Source organism: Falco peregrinus, chromosome 7, assembly GCF_023634155.1.
Source record: "Falco peregrinus isolate bFalPer1 chromosome 7, bFalPer1.pri, whole genome shotgun sequence".
NCBI classification, from domain to species: domain Eukaryota; kingdom Metazoa; phylum Chordata; class Aves; order Falconiformes; family Falconidae; genus Falco; species Falco peregrinus.
In genome coordinates this window covers 25,795,668-25,810,387 of record NC_073727.1, presented here as the reverse complement: position 1 = coordinate 25,810,387, position 14,720 = coordinate 25,795,668, and the positions used below count along the sequence as shown (strand labels likewise).

General features: G+C 36.0%; 1 protein-coding gene across 5 annotated transcripts in view; it reads right to left on the bottom strand.

Moving 5' to 3' along the window:
- ARMC2 (armadillo repeat containing 2) overlaps window positions 1–14,720 on the bottom strand; it is a 66,887-nt gene that overhangs the window by 24,592 nt on the left and 27,575 nt on the right. For 3 of the 5 annotated variants that reach the window (XM_055811107.1, XM_055811106.1, XM_055811109.1), the window contains 5 exons: window positions 13,814–13,906; window positions 11,460–11,638; window positions 10,120–10,222; window positions 6,910–7,130; window positions 2,017–2,162 (listed from right to left, as the gene is read on the bottom strand). In XM_055811107.1, the coding sequence (XP_055667082.1) occupies window positions 2,017–2,162; window positions 6,910–7,130; window positions 10,120–10,222; window positions 11,460–11,638; window positions 13,814–13,906 (742 nt within the window). The remainder of the gene's footprint in view (window positions 1–2,016; window positions 2,163–6,909; window positions 7,131–10,119; window positions 10,223–11,459; window positions 11,639–13,813; window positions 13,907–14,720) is intronic. The other 2 variants (XM_055811108.1, XM_055811110.1) reach the window with 1 other exon arrangement.

Below are 14,720 nucleotides of genomic sequence, written 5' to 3'. Positions count from 1 at the left end.
TATGGGCACAATATGCTAACACTAGCACTTCTTAGTGTTAAATGGGACAACTGTAATTTCAAGATGACATGGGGAGTCAGACAGGAGAGGAAATAAAGGGTCCCTTCCTAACGCACGTCTAGTAGAGCAGCACTAACACTAACCAGCAACAGCACTAACAGTACATATCTCACCAACAAACAGAGAGAATGAACCTTCTTGCAGTTGTGATTTTATCCCTGCATATTCCCTAACATCTGCTTCAGTCCTACAGTGCCCACCTTGAGCATTACAAAAACAGAGAATTGGACATGCTTTGGTCATACCAGAAATACTGCAATAACAGAACAAACTATGATATGCTCTTAATTCCCATGTAGTCACCAGCAAATATCTGTGTTGATGTTCAATTGCAACCAGCTACAGTAAGATTTACAGACTAAGAGAAATTAATAATCTGAATAGATTGAACATACTCTCTACAAAGAAGCTGCCTAAAGTTACCGACTTTGAGAAAAGAATAATCATTCTGTAGTACTAGAAGACAAAAGAAAACTCAAATCTGTGCTCTGTACTGCATAGCATGATTTTTTTTGGGGGGTGACTGTAACTTCCAGGAAGCTAGTTAAATTGATTTTATGGCTAATTTGTATTCCCCAGAGGATGCAGTTCACTAAACTTAAGAAAAAAACCTGAAGCAGTAGCAAACTTTAAATAAGACAAATTACTTTTGCTCCATATTGAATTCTAGATCAAGTAAATGTCCTTGTCAGAATAACAGTGTAAGCATTGATTACATTTAATTACAAACCCATTAGCCCACTTTTCACGGTATTTTCCAAGTAAAAGAAATGTTCTCTCCTCAGAAGAAGTAAATATGCTCAAAGTGCTGTAATCATTGCTCAAACACAACTCATGTTTAGGAACAATATTAGAAAGACATATGCGGACAGGGTGGCATGGAACTGAGGAAGCTCACATGCTTTACAGGTAACACAAGCAGCAAAGGGCCAGATTGGCCTGTTTTTGGCTGTGGAGAGGAAAGAATGACAGTCCCTCAGGTAGCTGCTCTTCAAAGCACAACCCCATCTCATCTAGAAAGGAGAACGTGATGGGTAATTTGGAGGGGCTGAACAGGAAGCGCAGTCCATAGCAGAATCTCAATGAACGTGGAGCCACAGGCAACATGACCCAATACAACAGCAAAGCAGCAGTGGCAAATATTTCATCCATAATAGCATTCATAAATTCTGCTTATAACCAACTCCTTAAATTACCAGAAGTTGATTTCACAACTTCTTAAAAATCCTTGAACTGTTTGCAAGTCCACTTAGCACTGGATACTGCAAGCTGGTGCTTGGTAACCGAGAGATTTTTGACTGAGAAACTACTGAGACTGCCAAAAAGATCTTTCGGGGTGATTCACACATACTGATCTCCCTCTAAAAAATACATCTTGGGAAGCAGCCACTGAGCTGCTCATAAAACTCAGATTCTTTCAGCACTTCCATCTGCACACTCAAGCCATGATCCCACAGATTAATCTCCTCAAACACTCTGTGACAGCTCAAAACAATGAACACTGGTCATATTTTCTCTCTTTTGTATTTTATTTCACAATACACAGTCCCCAATATAACTTAGGCTTGTGTAATTTCTCTCATTCATTTCTTAAAAACATGGTCTAAAACAGGATTAATAAATACTTAATAATTTATGCAGTTTTAAAATACAAGAGATGGTACTTAAAAAACCTCAATCAGAATCTGTGGGATCAAACAATGATACAATCCAACAAAATATTTTTCACAGAGACAATGAATCCAAGTTTGTATGGGTACAATTAAACAATTTATCAGTATGAATAAAGACACAATTATCATACAAAATCATTAAAAACTACACAGAGCTTTTAAAAAAACACAATTCAATGTAAATCTTCCAATTTCAGTGCTTGATCCTGCCCTCTCTGAGGTCACTTGAAGCAGTAACACTGACCTGACTGCACACAGAAACAGCACCATGTTCGATACATACCTGAATATCCTGACAATATAGGTGCATACATCCTTATCATCCATACGCTGCTCTAGCGCCACACAGAGCTCTGAGACCGCACCGCTGTGCATCAGCAGGCGTCTTGCTGGAGGTAAGTCAGCCAAGTTTCGCAATGTAGCTGTCAGCTGCATATAGAATATTCAAAGACTTATTAATCACATTTACAGCAGAACCCACCCTGTTTTGAAAATTTAATAAAGCTCAGATCACATTTATAATGTCTGTGACAGTCTGAATGCCCTGTTAATGTTCTGCGAGTATCTATCAACCAATAAATTATAACAGGAAATGTCTAAGTAACAGAACTGTATATACTGAAATAACTGTTTGAAAATGAAAGATTAATAGTGGTCTTTGCCTGCACGTAAGCACCTCCTTTGAGGGAAACATGGTCTTTTGTATGTTTTAAGATCTTGTACACATGTATACAATCATACACCAAATGGAAATTAGGTGAAATGATGTGGATAAAGTGATTTTTTGCATATTGTCTGATTTTGCAGATTTAAGTCTTACAAATTAATACTGGTACATAATACATATTTTGACAATAACTACAAGTTGCAAACAAAGATGAAATAATTTAAAAAAACAAAAATATTTTTGTTGAAAAATATTGAAGTTAATGAAGAGCAAGAGAACTCCACTATTCAAACAGTATAAAAATGGAAAACTTAAGTCCTCAAGTTTATTTTGGAGAAACTAAAGTATGTTCAGAAGATACTGTTCTATTTCAAGGAGTTTTAAGCATGAAATATCTATCACTTGTAGATACGCAAAATTAATCAACTATCTCATATCTGAAATGTTCTGGTTCTCTTCCAAGGTAAAAGTATTCAAGTGTCAAGGTCAGGCAGGCAATGACATTTAAGTTAACTGTTGATCTAAACCAGAACTTACTATAAAATTAATGCAAAGTCATTTAATCCTATGCCAATATGGGAATTCTTCAAATTTTCCTTATTCTAAGAGTAGGGTATTTAAGTTCAATTTGGTTTTAAATGTAGTGTGACAAGGCATAAAGAATATCGGTTCAAGTTGCTTGTAATCACAAAAAGCTCTAGAAATTAAGTATTTTATCACTAATTGGACTGCTTGTCCAGTGATATGTAATTGCTAATTTTAAAGGAAAAATCTGACAAAGAGCAGGGTAAGTTGTTGTGTTTGAGGAGCTTTTGCTCATAGGATTCTATAAACTACTCTGTCCATCCTCCAGCAGCTTTCAAATTTGCTGTCCTATTTTGACAAATTTGACAAAAGTGTACGTCTTCAGTTACCACACGATGTTCTGTAATGGAACAATAGGAGAGGGAACAATATGTTAAAATGGAGAAGCAAGGTACAGAGGGGAAAAAGTTATTTGATAATGTGAATGTGATCTACGAATGGATTTAAATTCAGCACTAAATATGAAATCTACACTACGTTCAGAATAAACAGAAAGTGAACCTGTGGATGCCATTTGCTTCATATTGCTCATATTTCAAGACGACAGCTGGAGGTTTTTGTTATTTTAAGTAAACAACTCCAAAAAATACATTCCTAGATCTGTATTCTGTCACAAGTCACAATGCTTCAAAAATCAACACAATACTGGAGAAATATGTTAAAATAAAAATATTCTGATCAATTACTTTGCTATTTAAAAGTTCTGGTGGAAAAATTCCTGCCAAATGGAATAGACACAGAAGACTCCATTCAGCACTCCCATACAAGATGTTCACAGTCAGTCTAGGATGATGTCCTGGTTTCGGCTGGAATAGTTAATTTCTTCTCAGTAGCTGGTACAATGCTGTGTTTTGGATTTAGTATTTGTTGAGCTCTAGCTAAACTTCACAATGAAGGAAAGGATGGACAAACCACATATTAAAAGTGTTGTTGAAACCCAAACCAGGGCTTTCACTGCAGCAAAAAGACTTAGGTATTAGATGATGAAAAAAGTAAAAATCTTTATCGATAGATAATGGTGCAGAGGTCCTCAAAAAGAGAGTAAAATTTTTCACTGCTTGAGACAGATGTTCAAAATCCTCCCAGCAGTAAATGCTATTAATTGTGTGAGACATCCTCACACAAGACAGGCTGGAAAGGAAAAGCAATGTAAAATAACGTATACACTTAAGTGTGCAAGACAATGAAACTCAGAAGTTCACAGAAGTATATATCCAGAAAAGAACAGTTAGTACACAAGTGAAATTTGAAGAATACAAATTAAAAGATAAAAGAAGCTAGCCAGACAGCAGATGAATTCAAGAGATATTCCGATTGCTTCAAGCAGACACCATGATTCAGGGAGAAATGCATAACTATTGGCGCTAGCAGTCCCCACCAGCCCTACTCCTTATGTTGCCATGTGAAAGATCAAATTCACCCAAACAGAAAATTTTACAGCAGACAAATGCTATTTTAAAAGAAGATGACATTTAAGTGCTTTTCAATTAAGTAACATTGAGTACTTGTTAAATCTTTACAGGGACACTTCAAAAGCCTTGGCTTTTGAGTAAGCATTACCATATTTCATATAATCAGACTATTAGGGGAAGCAACATAAAATGAGTCAAAGATGTCCTCTGTTTAATGTCCTCTATTAAGAAAAAAAAAATTACAAACATTTTTATGCTTGTATTGTGGGATTTCTGCATAAAATCCATTGTGTAACAACGAATAAAGCAGAGAGAGACTTTATTCCCACAAAAAGGATCTGGCAAGATTATGTATAACACTGCCATCTGGTGATTGCGCAATTATATGGTTAAATAGGAAGAGCTGGTCTCAGTTAACTGAAATACTTCAGTTATCAGGATTAAGAGATAGCAGAGCTTCCCTCAGAGACCACTGTGACCATTTACAGTGTTTTTCTCCTCCAATATAATTTGTTCTCTATTCCTGATGACTTGTATTTATTCATTTTTTCTGTATGTCACTGGACATTTGATTTTTGCTGCAAGTTAAAGTATGCCACAAAAAATTCCTTTAATCTGAAGAACATGGATCACAGAAGAAACTTTCTTTGATGCTATGTCCCTGAAAACAGAAATATTCCTGTGTCTACGATGATCACATGGAAGAAATGGTGCACATTGACGTACTTTTGTTGAATAAACTGATACAAGAAAGTTGCACAGGAATTCCATAGCAACAGGAATTATTACTTTTCTCAAGAAGAAGAAAAATTAAGTCTGTACTACCATAGAAAAGCATACAAACAAGTGAAACAGCAACCTCAGTAAGAGACAGTTGTCAGTGTTGGTATTTCCACAAAATACTCGAGGCCTTCTTAGAAAACAGCCAGTCTATTCAAACTGTACAAAATAGTTCTCCTATACTTCCAACCACAGTGAAAACAGCAGAGATAACGACCAAAATAAAGTGTAAAACGTAACTTTTTCCTTTCACACATTTGCAAACTAGACGCTTGAGGTAAAGAAAATAAATGTATTCACATACAAATAATGGAAGAAAAAACATTTCTGCCAAGTTGTGAAGAAGTTTAGACAGCCAGTCAAACAGCTGAGAACAATCTGATTCATTAGTTTTATTACTTAGACATCATTTGTTATTTTTAAATGCCCTAACTGGCAAAAATTCTTTTTATATCTATTTAACATACGTTTCCATCTCTTTCTACTCAACAGGATTCCCATTACATGTAATACATGACTAATGCCAACAGCATCCAGCAAATGTCAGTAATATGCTTTGCTTTTAACCATCCCCTTCCTGCTCTCAAAAGGATATTTTAAAACTATACAGACATGAAAAGAAATATACAGGACATGTATCTCTTATTTAGCTTTTAAAATGCCTACTTACAACATAAACGTCCACTCACTGAAATGCTGCACAGCTTCCATACATGAAGCATCATACTCTTACTTCATCTAAGCTTACTTTTCTTATAGTTCAGGTGTTTCAAGTCACTGCCTATCACCTTGCAAATTACTGAAAACAGAATCTGTTCTGGACTCCCAGTCCCCCCTCCATACTTTTCAAGAGGGGATTTCTAACTAAACTGATAGCCTAAGGCAGCACTGCAGTAGTATCAGGATTTACAAAGTCTAACCAGCAGCATTCAAGGAAAATATGGTCATTAAAATCTTGGTTACATGCAGACCAGGAAAAAGGCTTGAAAATCCCATATACAATTCTTGTATAACACAAAACAGCAGAGATTACTTTAGAATTGTTTTGGAGTATTCACAGCACCACAAGAAAGCTAACACTCCCAATTCTAAAGATAGAAGTGTATAAAAGAGAATTTTGTGATTCATATAGGAACTTAATGACAGGACCAGATAGGAAAGAAAATAGGAACACGGCAAGTACAAAATACCCAGTTTCATCATATATTCTCCCAGTCCTTAGCAATTTGCCACTTGGGACTTCCTTAGCCAAATATAAGTATTAAGTCAGATCATTTCATTCAGTGCTTCGTAGCACCTACCAATCCACTTATGTCAGTATCAAGATCATACAAGCTGTTCTGGAGAGACAAACCTTATAGCTCCACTAAAATAAACCAACAAAAATCAGTTAATAGTAATGTGATGATGTAAGTTATTTGTTCTTCATAACTTCAAGTAGTATGAAACCCCTTGCTTGTAAGCTAGTAAAGAATTAAAGAGATCTGGCATAACTAGTAGAGAAACTTAGTGTAAATACGACTTCAGAAAGTTGTCCAATATATTTTCTTATGACCTACCTAAATGACCTAAAATTTAGGTCCTGAACAACTTAATGTAAACTTCTTAAAAATAAGTCTATTCAAATATAGGTAAAACCTCTGTCATTGGAACACAGGGTTAGCTTATCTCCTCTAATTAAATTAATTTGTTCTTGAAGTGTGTACTTTTAGACATAAATGTAAATGCTAACCTGGACTAATAGGTGGCCCAAGTTGAAGAAATATGTGTCATTTTCTTTTATATTATTAATGTGCTTCATTATTTGCAGCAACATTTCAACAGCTCCTTTGTTGACCATTTCATTAAGTAGTACTGCATTTCCAGACATGAATTTTATAGCTCCCATGCAATACAGGAGAGCTTCATTATTTTTTAGTAGATCTTCAGTTCTCAGGACCTCCAACAAGCAATCTAAAAGGAAAATCATTATTCAGTAAGCCAAATATCAACATTTATATTTGATACAGTCCAGTCATTGAAGAGAGTAACAACTGAGGGGAAAAACCTCAGATCGAGCTCTTACATTTCTAATAAGTAGGCTAGAAAAATTGGGTATTGTATTGAAACCAAGAAACAATTATCGATGAATAAGTGAATGGGCCTCACTTTTCTTGTCCAAGGCTTCAAGAACCAGCACCAGTTGTAAACACATAGCAGTAATCATTGAAATCCTCAGTCACAATTTGCAAAAGTGATTGTGTGTGCCTGGAATTTTGTGTGCTAAACTTGAGACATTCTGAAGAGGGTTATTTGCACTGCTTCCTTAAAAATCAAATGTCTTAAACCAGCTCAAATGGAGCACTAAAAAGCACAGGTGCCGAATTCAGATCTCATATTTGAAGTCTGTTAGTAGCCTTTTCAGATTTACTTTTTATGTAGGTAAAGTTCCTGTAAAAGTTTTGCTTTATGTTACCACTGTCAGATATCTGAAATGTTAAAATTAACAGTTGTTAGTGCAACCACAGTGTATCTTTCACAGTCAAATTAAGACATTCTGAATTTGGTGGGTGTTAACTTAAATCACTAATCCTAACCAATTTTACACTTGTCAATTTCTAGTAACTGATTGAAACCAGTATTTACTTCTGCTCCCCGTGTTCCATCCAATTAAATAAAAACATTTTCCCGTCCCTTGTACTGGGCACTGGTGAGGCTGCACCTCGAATCCTGTGTTCGGTTTTGGGCCCCTCGCTGCAAGAGGGACATGGAGGTGCTGGAGCGTGTCCAGAGATGGGCAACAGGGCTGGGGAAGGGTCTAGAGAGAAAGTCTTATGAGGAGCAGCTGAGGGAACTGGGGTTGTTTAGCCGGGAGAAAAGGAGGCTCAGGGGGATCTTACTGCCCTCTACAACTGCCTGAAAGGAGGCTGTAGTGAGCTGGGTGTTGGTCTCTTCTCCCAGAGCACTAGCAACAGGGTAAGTTTAAATGGCCTGAAGTTATACCAGGGGAGGTTTAGATTGGATATTAGGAAAAATTTCTTCACTGAAAGGGTGGTCAAGCATTGGAGCAGGCTGCCCAGGGAGGTGGTGGAATCACCATCCCTGGAGGTGTTTAAAAAATGCGTAGACGTGGTGCTTGGTGATATGGTTTAGTGACTTGGCAGTCCTGGGTTAACGGTTAGACTTGATCCCAAAGGTCTTTTTCCAACCTAAATGATTCTATAATTCTATATGGGTGTATATGGATGAAGTATACACACTTTAGACTCTTGCTCAAACTCTCACCCTCACAAACTGTCTAGCAGTCACCTAAACCAGTTGGGTTGTGGCAATGTGAGAATTGAGTTTCAGGTCCTTGCTCTGCTCAGTATCAAACAGAGTCTCGAACACTAGCTGTCTATTTTGGGATGAACAGTTAGTTTATTTCTTTTACTGGAGCTGCTCCACTGCACATAAATAGTTCACAGGTCCAGAGGAAGAAAAAGAAATGGAATATATAACCCAGTGACTGCAACAAGAACCTGGGTGATTATATTGATAACCTATGTCCATGTCACCCAGCCTGGATAAGGTGGGTCCAAAACATAAGAATGAATAAACAAACAAACAAACAAATCCCTACCAAAAATGTTCTTTCCTTCACTAGTTTTTAAAAATACAGGGAAAGAAAAGCAAGTGAAAGAGAAGCGAGTGACGATGGAAATGAGAGCAAAAACCCCAATACTTACACAGACATAGCCACTCAACTTGTCCAGATTTTTCTATGATGCTAATTTCTACAAAGTTTTAGTTTTCAGTGTCTGAAGTCAATTGAGCAATCTGAGATACTGTCTTTTTTTTTGAGTCCTTTCCTGTTGATCATACTATTGGAAAGGCTTATCTGGTCTTTATTTCTGACAACACTCACATACTAAACTTTAAGACCGTGAAAACTCTCATCTATTTAAGCAGATATACACATATGCTTTAAATTATGCATACGCAATAAATGCTTGCAAGGTCAAGGCCTACATTAATAAAACACAATGAAGTGTTAACGAAAGGAATGACCATCAATCTATACTGAGTATCATTCACACGCTGTCATTTTCTTCATATTTCTCATACTTTCAAGGTGTGTATAGATGGCACAAATACAGTTACAATCACAAAAGAGATCTTAGAGCCGTTGCTGACAATTCTCCAAAACCATCGGCTCAATATGCAGCAGCAGCTAAAAAAGCCAATGATTGTTCTCAATATCCTTCCTGACAATGGCCAACAACACAGACAGCATTATGTCACTTCTATGAAATCTGGTGCAGACACATCTTGACTTCTGTAGTCAGTTTTGTTCTGTACATCTCAAGAAGGATCTGGAGCCAGAGAAGGTACAGAGAAGAGCTACTAAAACAACTGAGAGAATGACACAATACCCTTTCAAAGAGATGCTTCAGTCTGAAGAGAAGACAGAGATACGTGAGATGACTGCGGTTTAAAAAATCATTAAAGTAGAGGGTAAGCTGACTAGAAACTTACAAATCCTGCAAAACTACAAGCAGAAGCATAATGAAAAGTAGATAGGTGTAAAAGAGCAGACAGAGAACTTCTGGAACTTGTTGCTCTATGAGAATGTAAAGGCAGACAGAATCAGAAAGTTCAAAAAGAAATTCAGCAAATTAATGAACAAAAGATCTATAAACCAAGACCAAAAAGGATTAGGCAGGGATGCACCATCTAATGTCCCTAATGGAATGTAACAATTCTGGATGCTGGGGTAGTACAGGGGAAATGGATCACAAAAAACATGTAGGCTTCCATGCCCTCCCTAAACAGCATTCCCTATCACTACAGAATACCGGACTAGATGGACCTAGGCAATTTTTAGTGCATGACTAAGTTAACTCAGAATGTTTCTTGAAAGATGATCAATCTAACTACGGAATTTCAACATCTAACATATACACAAGAATAGAATACATACCCAATAATTTATCACTTTGAATGAGGTAATCGTTTTTTTCATTCTTGCAAATTTTAAATGCAAGCTTGCAAACACTGAGAAGATTATTCCTATCCACTTTCATCTGCAAAGTAAAAGACATAAAAATCACAACTAAAATCCACATACAAAAATGCACCATAACACTTTACAAGTACAGACACCATGGCAAACTACTAAATTCCAGCTGAAACCCTCACAGTACACTGAGCCAACCAAAAAAGTTTGTAGAATTAATGGATTCTGTAACTAGCTACTTGAAGCTCTATTTAGCAAACTGTGCTGACTGACTTCAAAACGACAGATGATGTATAAACTTATTATGTATTTTCTGAATGTAGCATATCAGTAACTTGCACTTTTTTTATCTAATTCTCTCTTACAAAGAAATTCTGCACAGGATTCGCTGGTTTGGCATCTATGGCCATACCACAAAGAACTCCAGTACCACAGTACATGTCATAATGAAAATTATTCTCAAATATCAGAAAACAACATCTTATGGTGGTCACTGAGAGATCATGAAAAGGAAGTAAAAGTATTAAAAATACAGTAAGAAATCTCTTCCTTTCCTCTGCATTTCAAGGGCAATTTCTTCTCTTGTTCATGATTTTTAAAAGATTCCACAGAAAAATGTCTGTAACAAACTTTTTTTTAATAAGCACCACTTCACATCTATGTAGTATCTGAACATATGATTATATCTTCTGATCACAATAACATACACTACTTTAAAGAAGAATTCTCTCTCCCAATGCACACACACAAATTACTGTCTACAACACAATGCTAGCTGGTATTTCACCAGTCCATACATAAGAAGCTGAACAAATAGGTTCAAATGCACCAACTTAATGGAGAATTTTAACCAGAAATACTAGAGAAAGAGATCTTTCAAAAAAAACCTGTTTTGGCATTTTCAGATACAGCTGTTTAAAAAGGTCAATATGTTATTCAGAAACTAAGCTTCATTTTGATGTGTAATGTTTAAAATTATTGTTTTGTTTAAATCCTTGCATATGCATCCCAGTTCAGGACACTGTCTCTCTTCCATGCCTAAGCAGTATTCCTGCCACCATATATCATCTACCCTATTTTGTGCCCCTCCTTCCTCTCCCAGACTTAATATCTCTGTAGAAAATAGGTTCCAACAAGTGCTGATCTGGATGAATGGGAGAATAATAACTGCGTGGTACAAAACTGGGCTTAGGAAAGGGTTAGTTTAGACACAATATACAAGTATGAAATGAAAAATTAAATGCAAGTTGTAATTCACAATTTTGAGCTTCACATTCTACCAAACAGCATTTTAAAACACTTACAGCCAGAATAATCTTTGCCAGCTTCAGGCAAAGTGGATCTGAATCAATGTCTACAAGTTTATATAATGTCTTCAGAAGCACACTTCTTCTTTTAAATCTTTTTCCAAGCATATTTCCTTCATTCAAGGCTTGATAGAGCTTGGTGCAAGCCAGACAAAGTTTTTCTACATTGTCTTCTACTTCAAGGAGGTGGAGAAGGAGGGAAAAAAAAATAATTAGTAGTGCCACCTTTTCCAGAACATCTCAATAGGCAAAGATACAGGAGAACAAAAGAAAGAACAGCTTGCACAACAAAAATTAAGGCACCCAATAAATCTCTTAAAAAGGAAACGCGATCCTCAGAAACAGTTTCATTCTACTCCTTCAAAAAGAAGAGACTCAAGCCAAGAAATCACAGAGCCAAAATAATACCTGGAGAAAAAAAAAAAAGCTGAAATGAAACTCCCCTTAATGCTTTAATAATCAGATTGACCAAATGTCTACCAGGAAACTGTGAATCTGAATATATTCTTTAAAGAATTCCACCAAACATTACATGAAAAAACAGACAGTTAAGGAATATTTTTCTTCCCATATGCATAACCCAATATATCAAACCTTGCTGGGATTAAGAACAAGTGAATATTTGAGTCGACTGTTGGCCTATTGACAAAAAAGCCATCTACCTCCTAACCTGAGTCCCTCAAACACTATTTTAAAAATACGAAAATAAAACCTGCAGCAAATTATTACAAAATCTTCATTTCAACACAATGAAATCATGTACATTTACTTTAGAGGGAAAGGGAAAAGTGTTGATTATTTTAAAAATTCAGGCATTAGGGGTTTGAGTTTTTTCTTTTCTTACATTTGCTTTTGTCTATAAGGTGACATTGATAAAAGCACCATATAAATCCATCAAAACTGCCTGTATAAACTCTGCATTTACTCAAAATGTACTTCACAGCTGGAACAGTCACATTCAAGTAGGCAAAGCACTTGTGATGAAATAGGACAGGAAGTGATGACAAAAAACCATTATGTCTAAGGCCCCAAACCTCTAGGCGAATTCAAGGACCCAAGTCTCATGCTGAGCAGCACCTGGAATCTCTCAATTTGCAGTCATCATACTCAAGAAACAGTAATGACTATTACATTCCTACTCCAATCATGACAGAAAATTTAACAAAATTTAGCATGATTCTAAATCCTCTGCTCCAGTAAGCAGTGAAACAGGAGTGGCAAGAAACCGACATTGAAAGGTCTCCATTCCATTTCATGAAAATTAATAAGAACAACAAAAATTCTTCATCACTCATCCCATGGGACGTTTTTTGAAGCGTATCCCTCCCTTGAGTACTGGAACGTTACAAAATAAAGTATTTGCTTCTCCAGAAAAAGAGACTTTGGTTTTGTCATAGAACAATCATCTCAAGTGCACAATATTCGTAAGATTTTAGTCAATAATTAAGTTCCAGGTTAAACTTCAGATTTGTTTTTGAATGGGAAGTTTTCTGCAAATATTTTTGGGGGTGAAAGAGGAAGAAAAAGGCTTTCTATTAACAAAAAAAGAAAACTCCTAAATGTGACCTAAATGCATGTGCAGGGAATTAGCTGAAAGCTATGAAGCAAGTGATGGCACACAGTATTAAAACTTACTGAATTATCAACAGACCCACTCAAAACATTAAAATTATGGAATTCTAATATTCATTTTGATAGGAAAAACTGCAATACTTTCTATATTCCCACCTTACGAATAAATACAATGCCTATAGAAATCAACTAAAGCACCTTTTGAATGAAACATTAAAATGGATTTCAGAGTTCAATCTTTCAAGAGATACTTAATTTACTCAATTTTGCTTCAGTATTGTGGGTCATTACATACTTTTCTGAGACATTTAGCACTCTAAAATGGAATTTTTCATTAAGATTTCCTTAAGTTTTCTAAAATTAATTGAGACCATCAGTACAGTCTATGCTTAAAACAGTGAATCCGTGCAGCACTTCAGTCTTAAAATTATTACCTCATCACTGACTGTTAAGCTGACAGAGCTATGTTGTTTAAATAACCTAATTTAATCAGACAAGATCTTTGCGAAACCAGTATTTTTATTTAACAGAATCAAAGAATGGATGAGGTTGGAAGGGACCCCTGGAGGCCATCTGGTCCAACCCCCATGCTCAAGCAGGGCCACCTAGAGACAGCTGCCCAGGCCAGTTTTACACTGCAAAGTCACTGAACACATGAAAGCATAAAAGGCTACATAGTCCAACTACTGTTACTCCTCTGTAGTAAATACAAATGAGCCCCATGTTTCCTGCAGGAAACAGTACAGAAAACACCCCCTTTCAAGAACAGTGTTACCCACCTTTTTCCAGTTCATGCAGAATTGGTAAAATTTTTTTATGCCAAAAGATTTCTTCCTCTTCTGATTCATTTATTCTTGTTTCATCCTCTAAGCCTTCAAAATACATTCAAAACAAAAGTACATATTCAATGAAGGCTTCAACTTCTACACAAATAAATAGCTACAAATACTTTATTCATCAGTCAGAAAAAAAATCTGAAAATGTCACTTTTTGCTATATTGTGGGTTATTCTACCTATTCAAGCTTTTGGTTTTATTTACATTTTCTCAAAAACAAAAGTTTTAAACAAAAGTAGATGGATAAATGTTTGGAAACTCAAAGCTGTGCTGTAAAGCCAGATTTGGTTTTGTTTGCTGACATTAATATTTTATTTGATCGCTGAATTGGAAGATAATGACTACTTTTACATCAACATTTAGCCCTGTGTTCATGTGACAGCTTATTCCATGTTAAAAAATATCCATACTACACACAATCCTCTAGGATTGTACAATTTTATCTATTACACATGCACAGTATTACACTAAGCTTGGTTAACTGACTCTGGTCAGTTAGGGAAAATGGTCTTACTAGTTAGGAAATCCTGTTAGCAATTCTAACCACTTTACGCAATTAGTTTTGAAAACTTCTCAACTAAATTTTTGTAAAATGCATGTTTCCGTCCTATTCTTTGTTACAGTAAACAATTTCTCACACGGCATTTTGGGAAATAAACAGCAAACTACAAATATCTTAAAGATGTTGATGTTTTGCCTCCAGTTAACATGTCAGAAACCTTGAAGGCAACCAGTTCCCAGTTTTCTTGGCCACCCACAACCAGTTTCCTCCAGTGACTTGAGAAAGAGCTACTGTTCATTATCAGAAACCTTGTCCACTTCAAAAAGATAAGTTTTTAAAAATACTTCA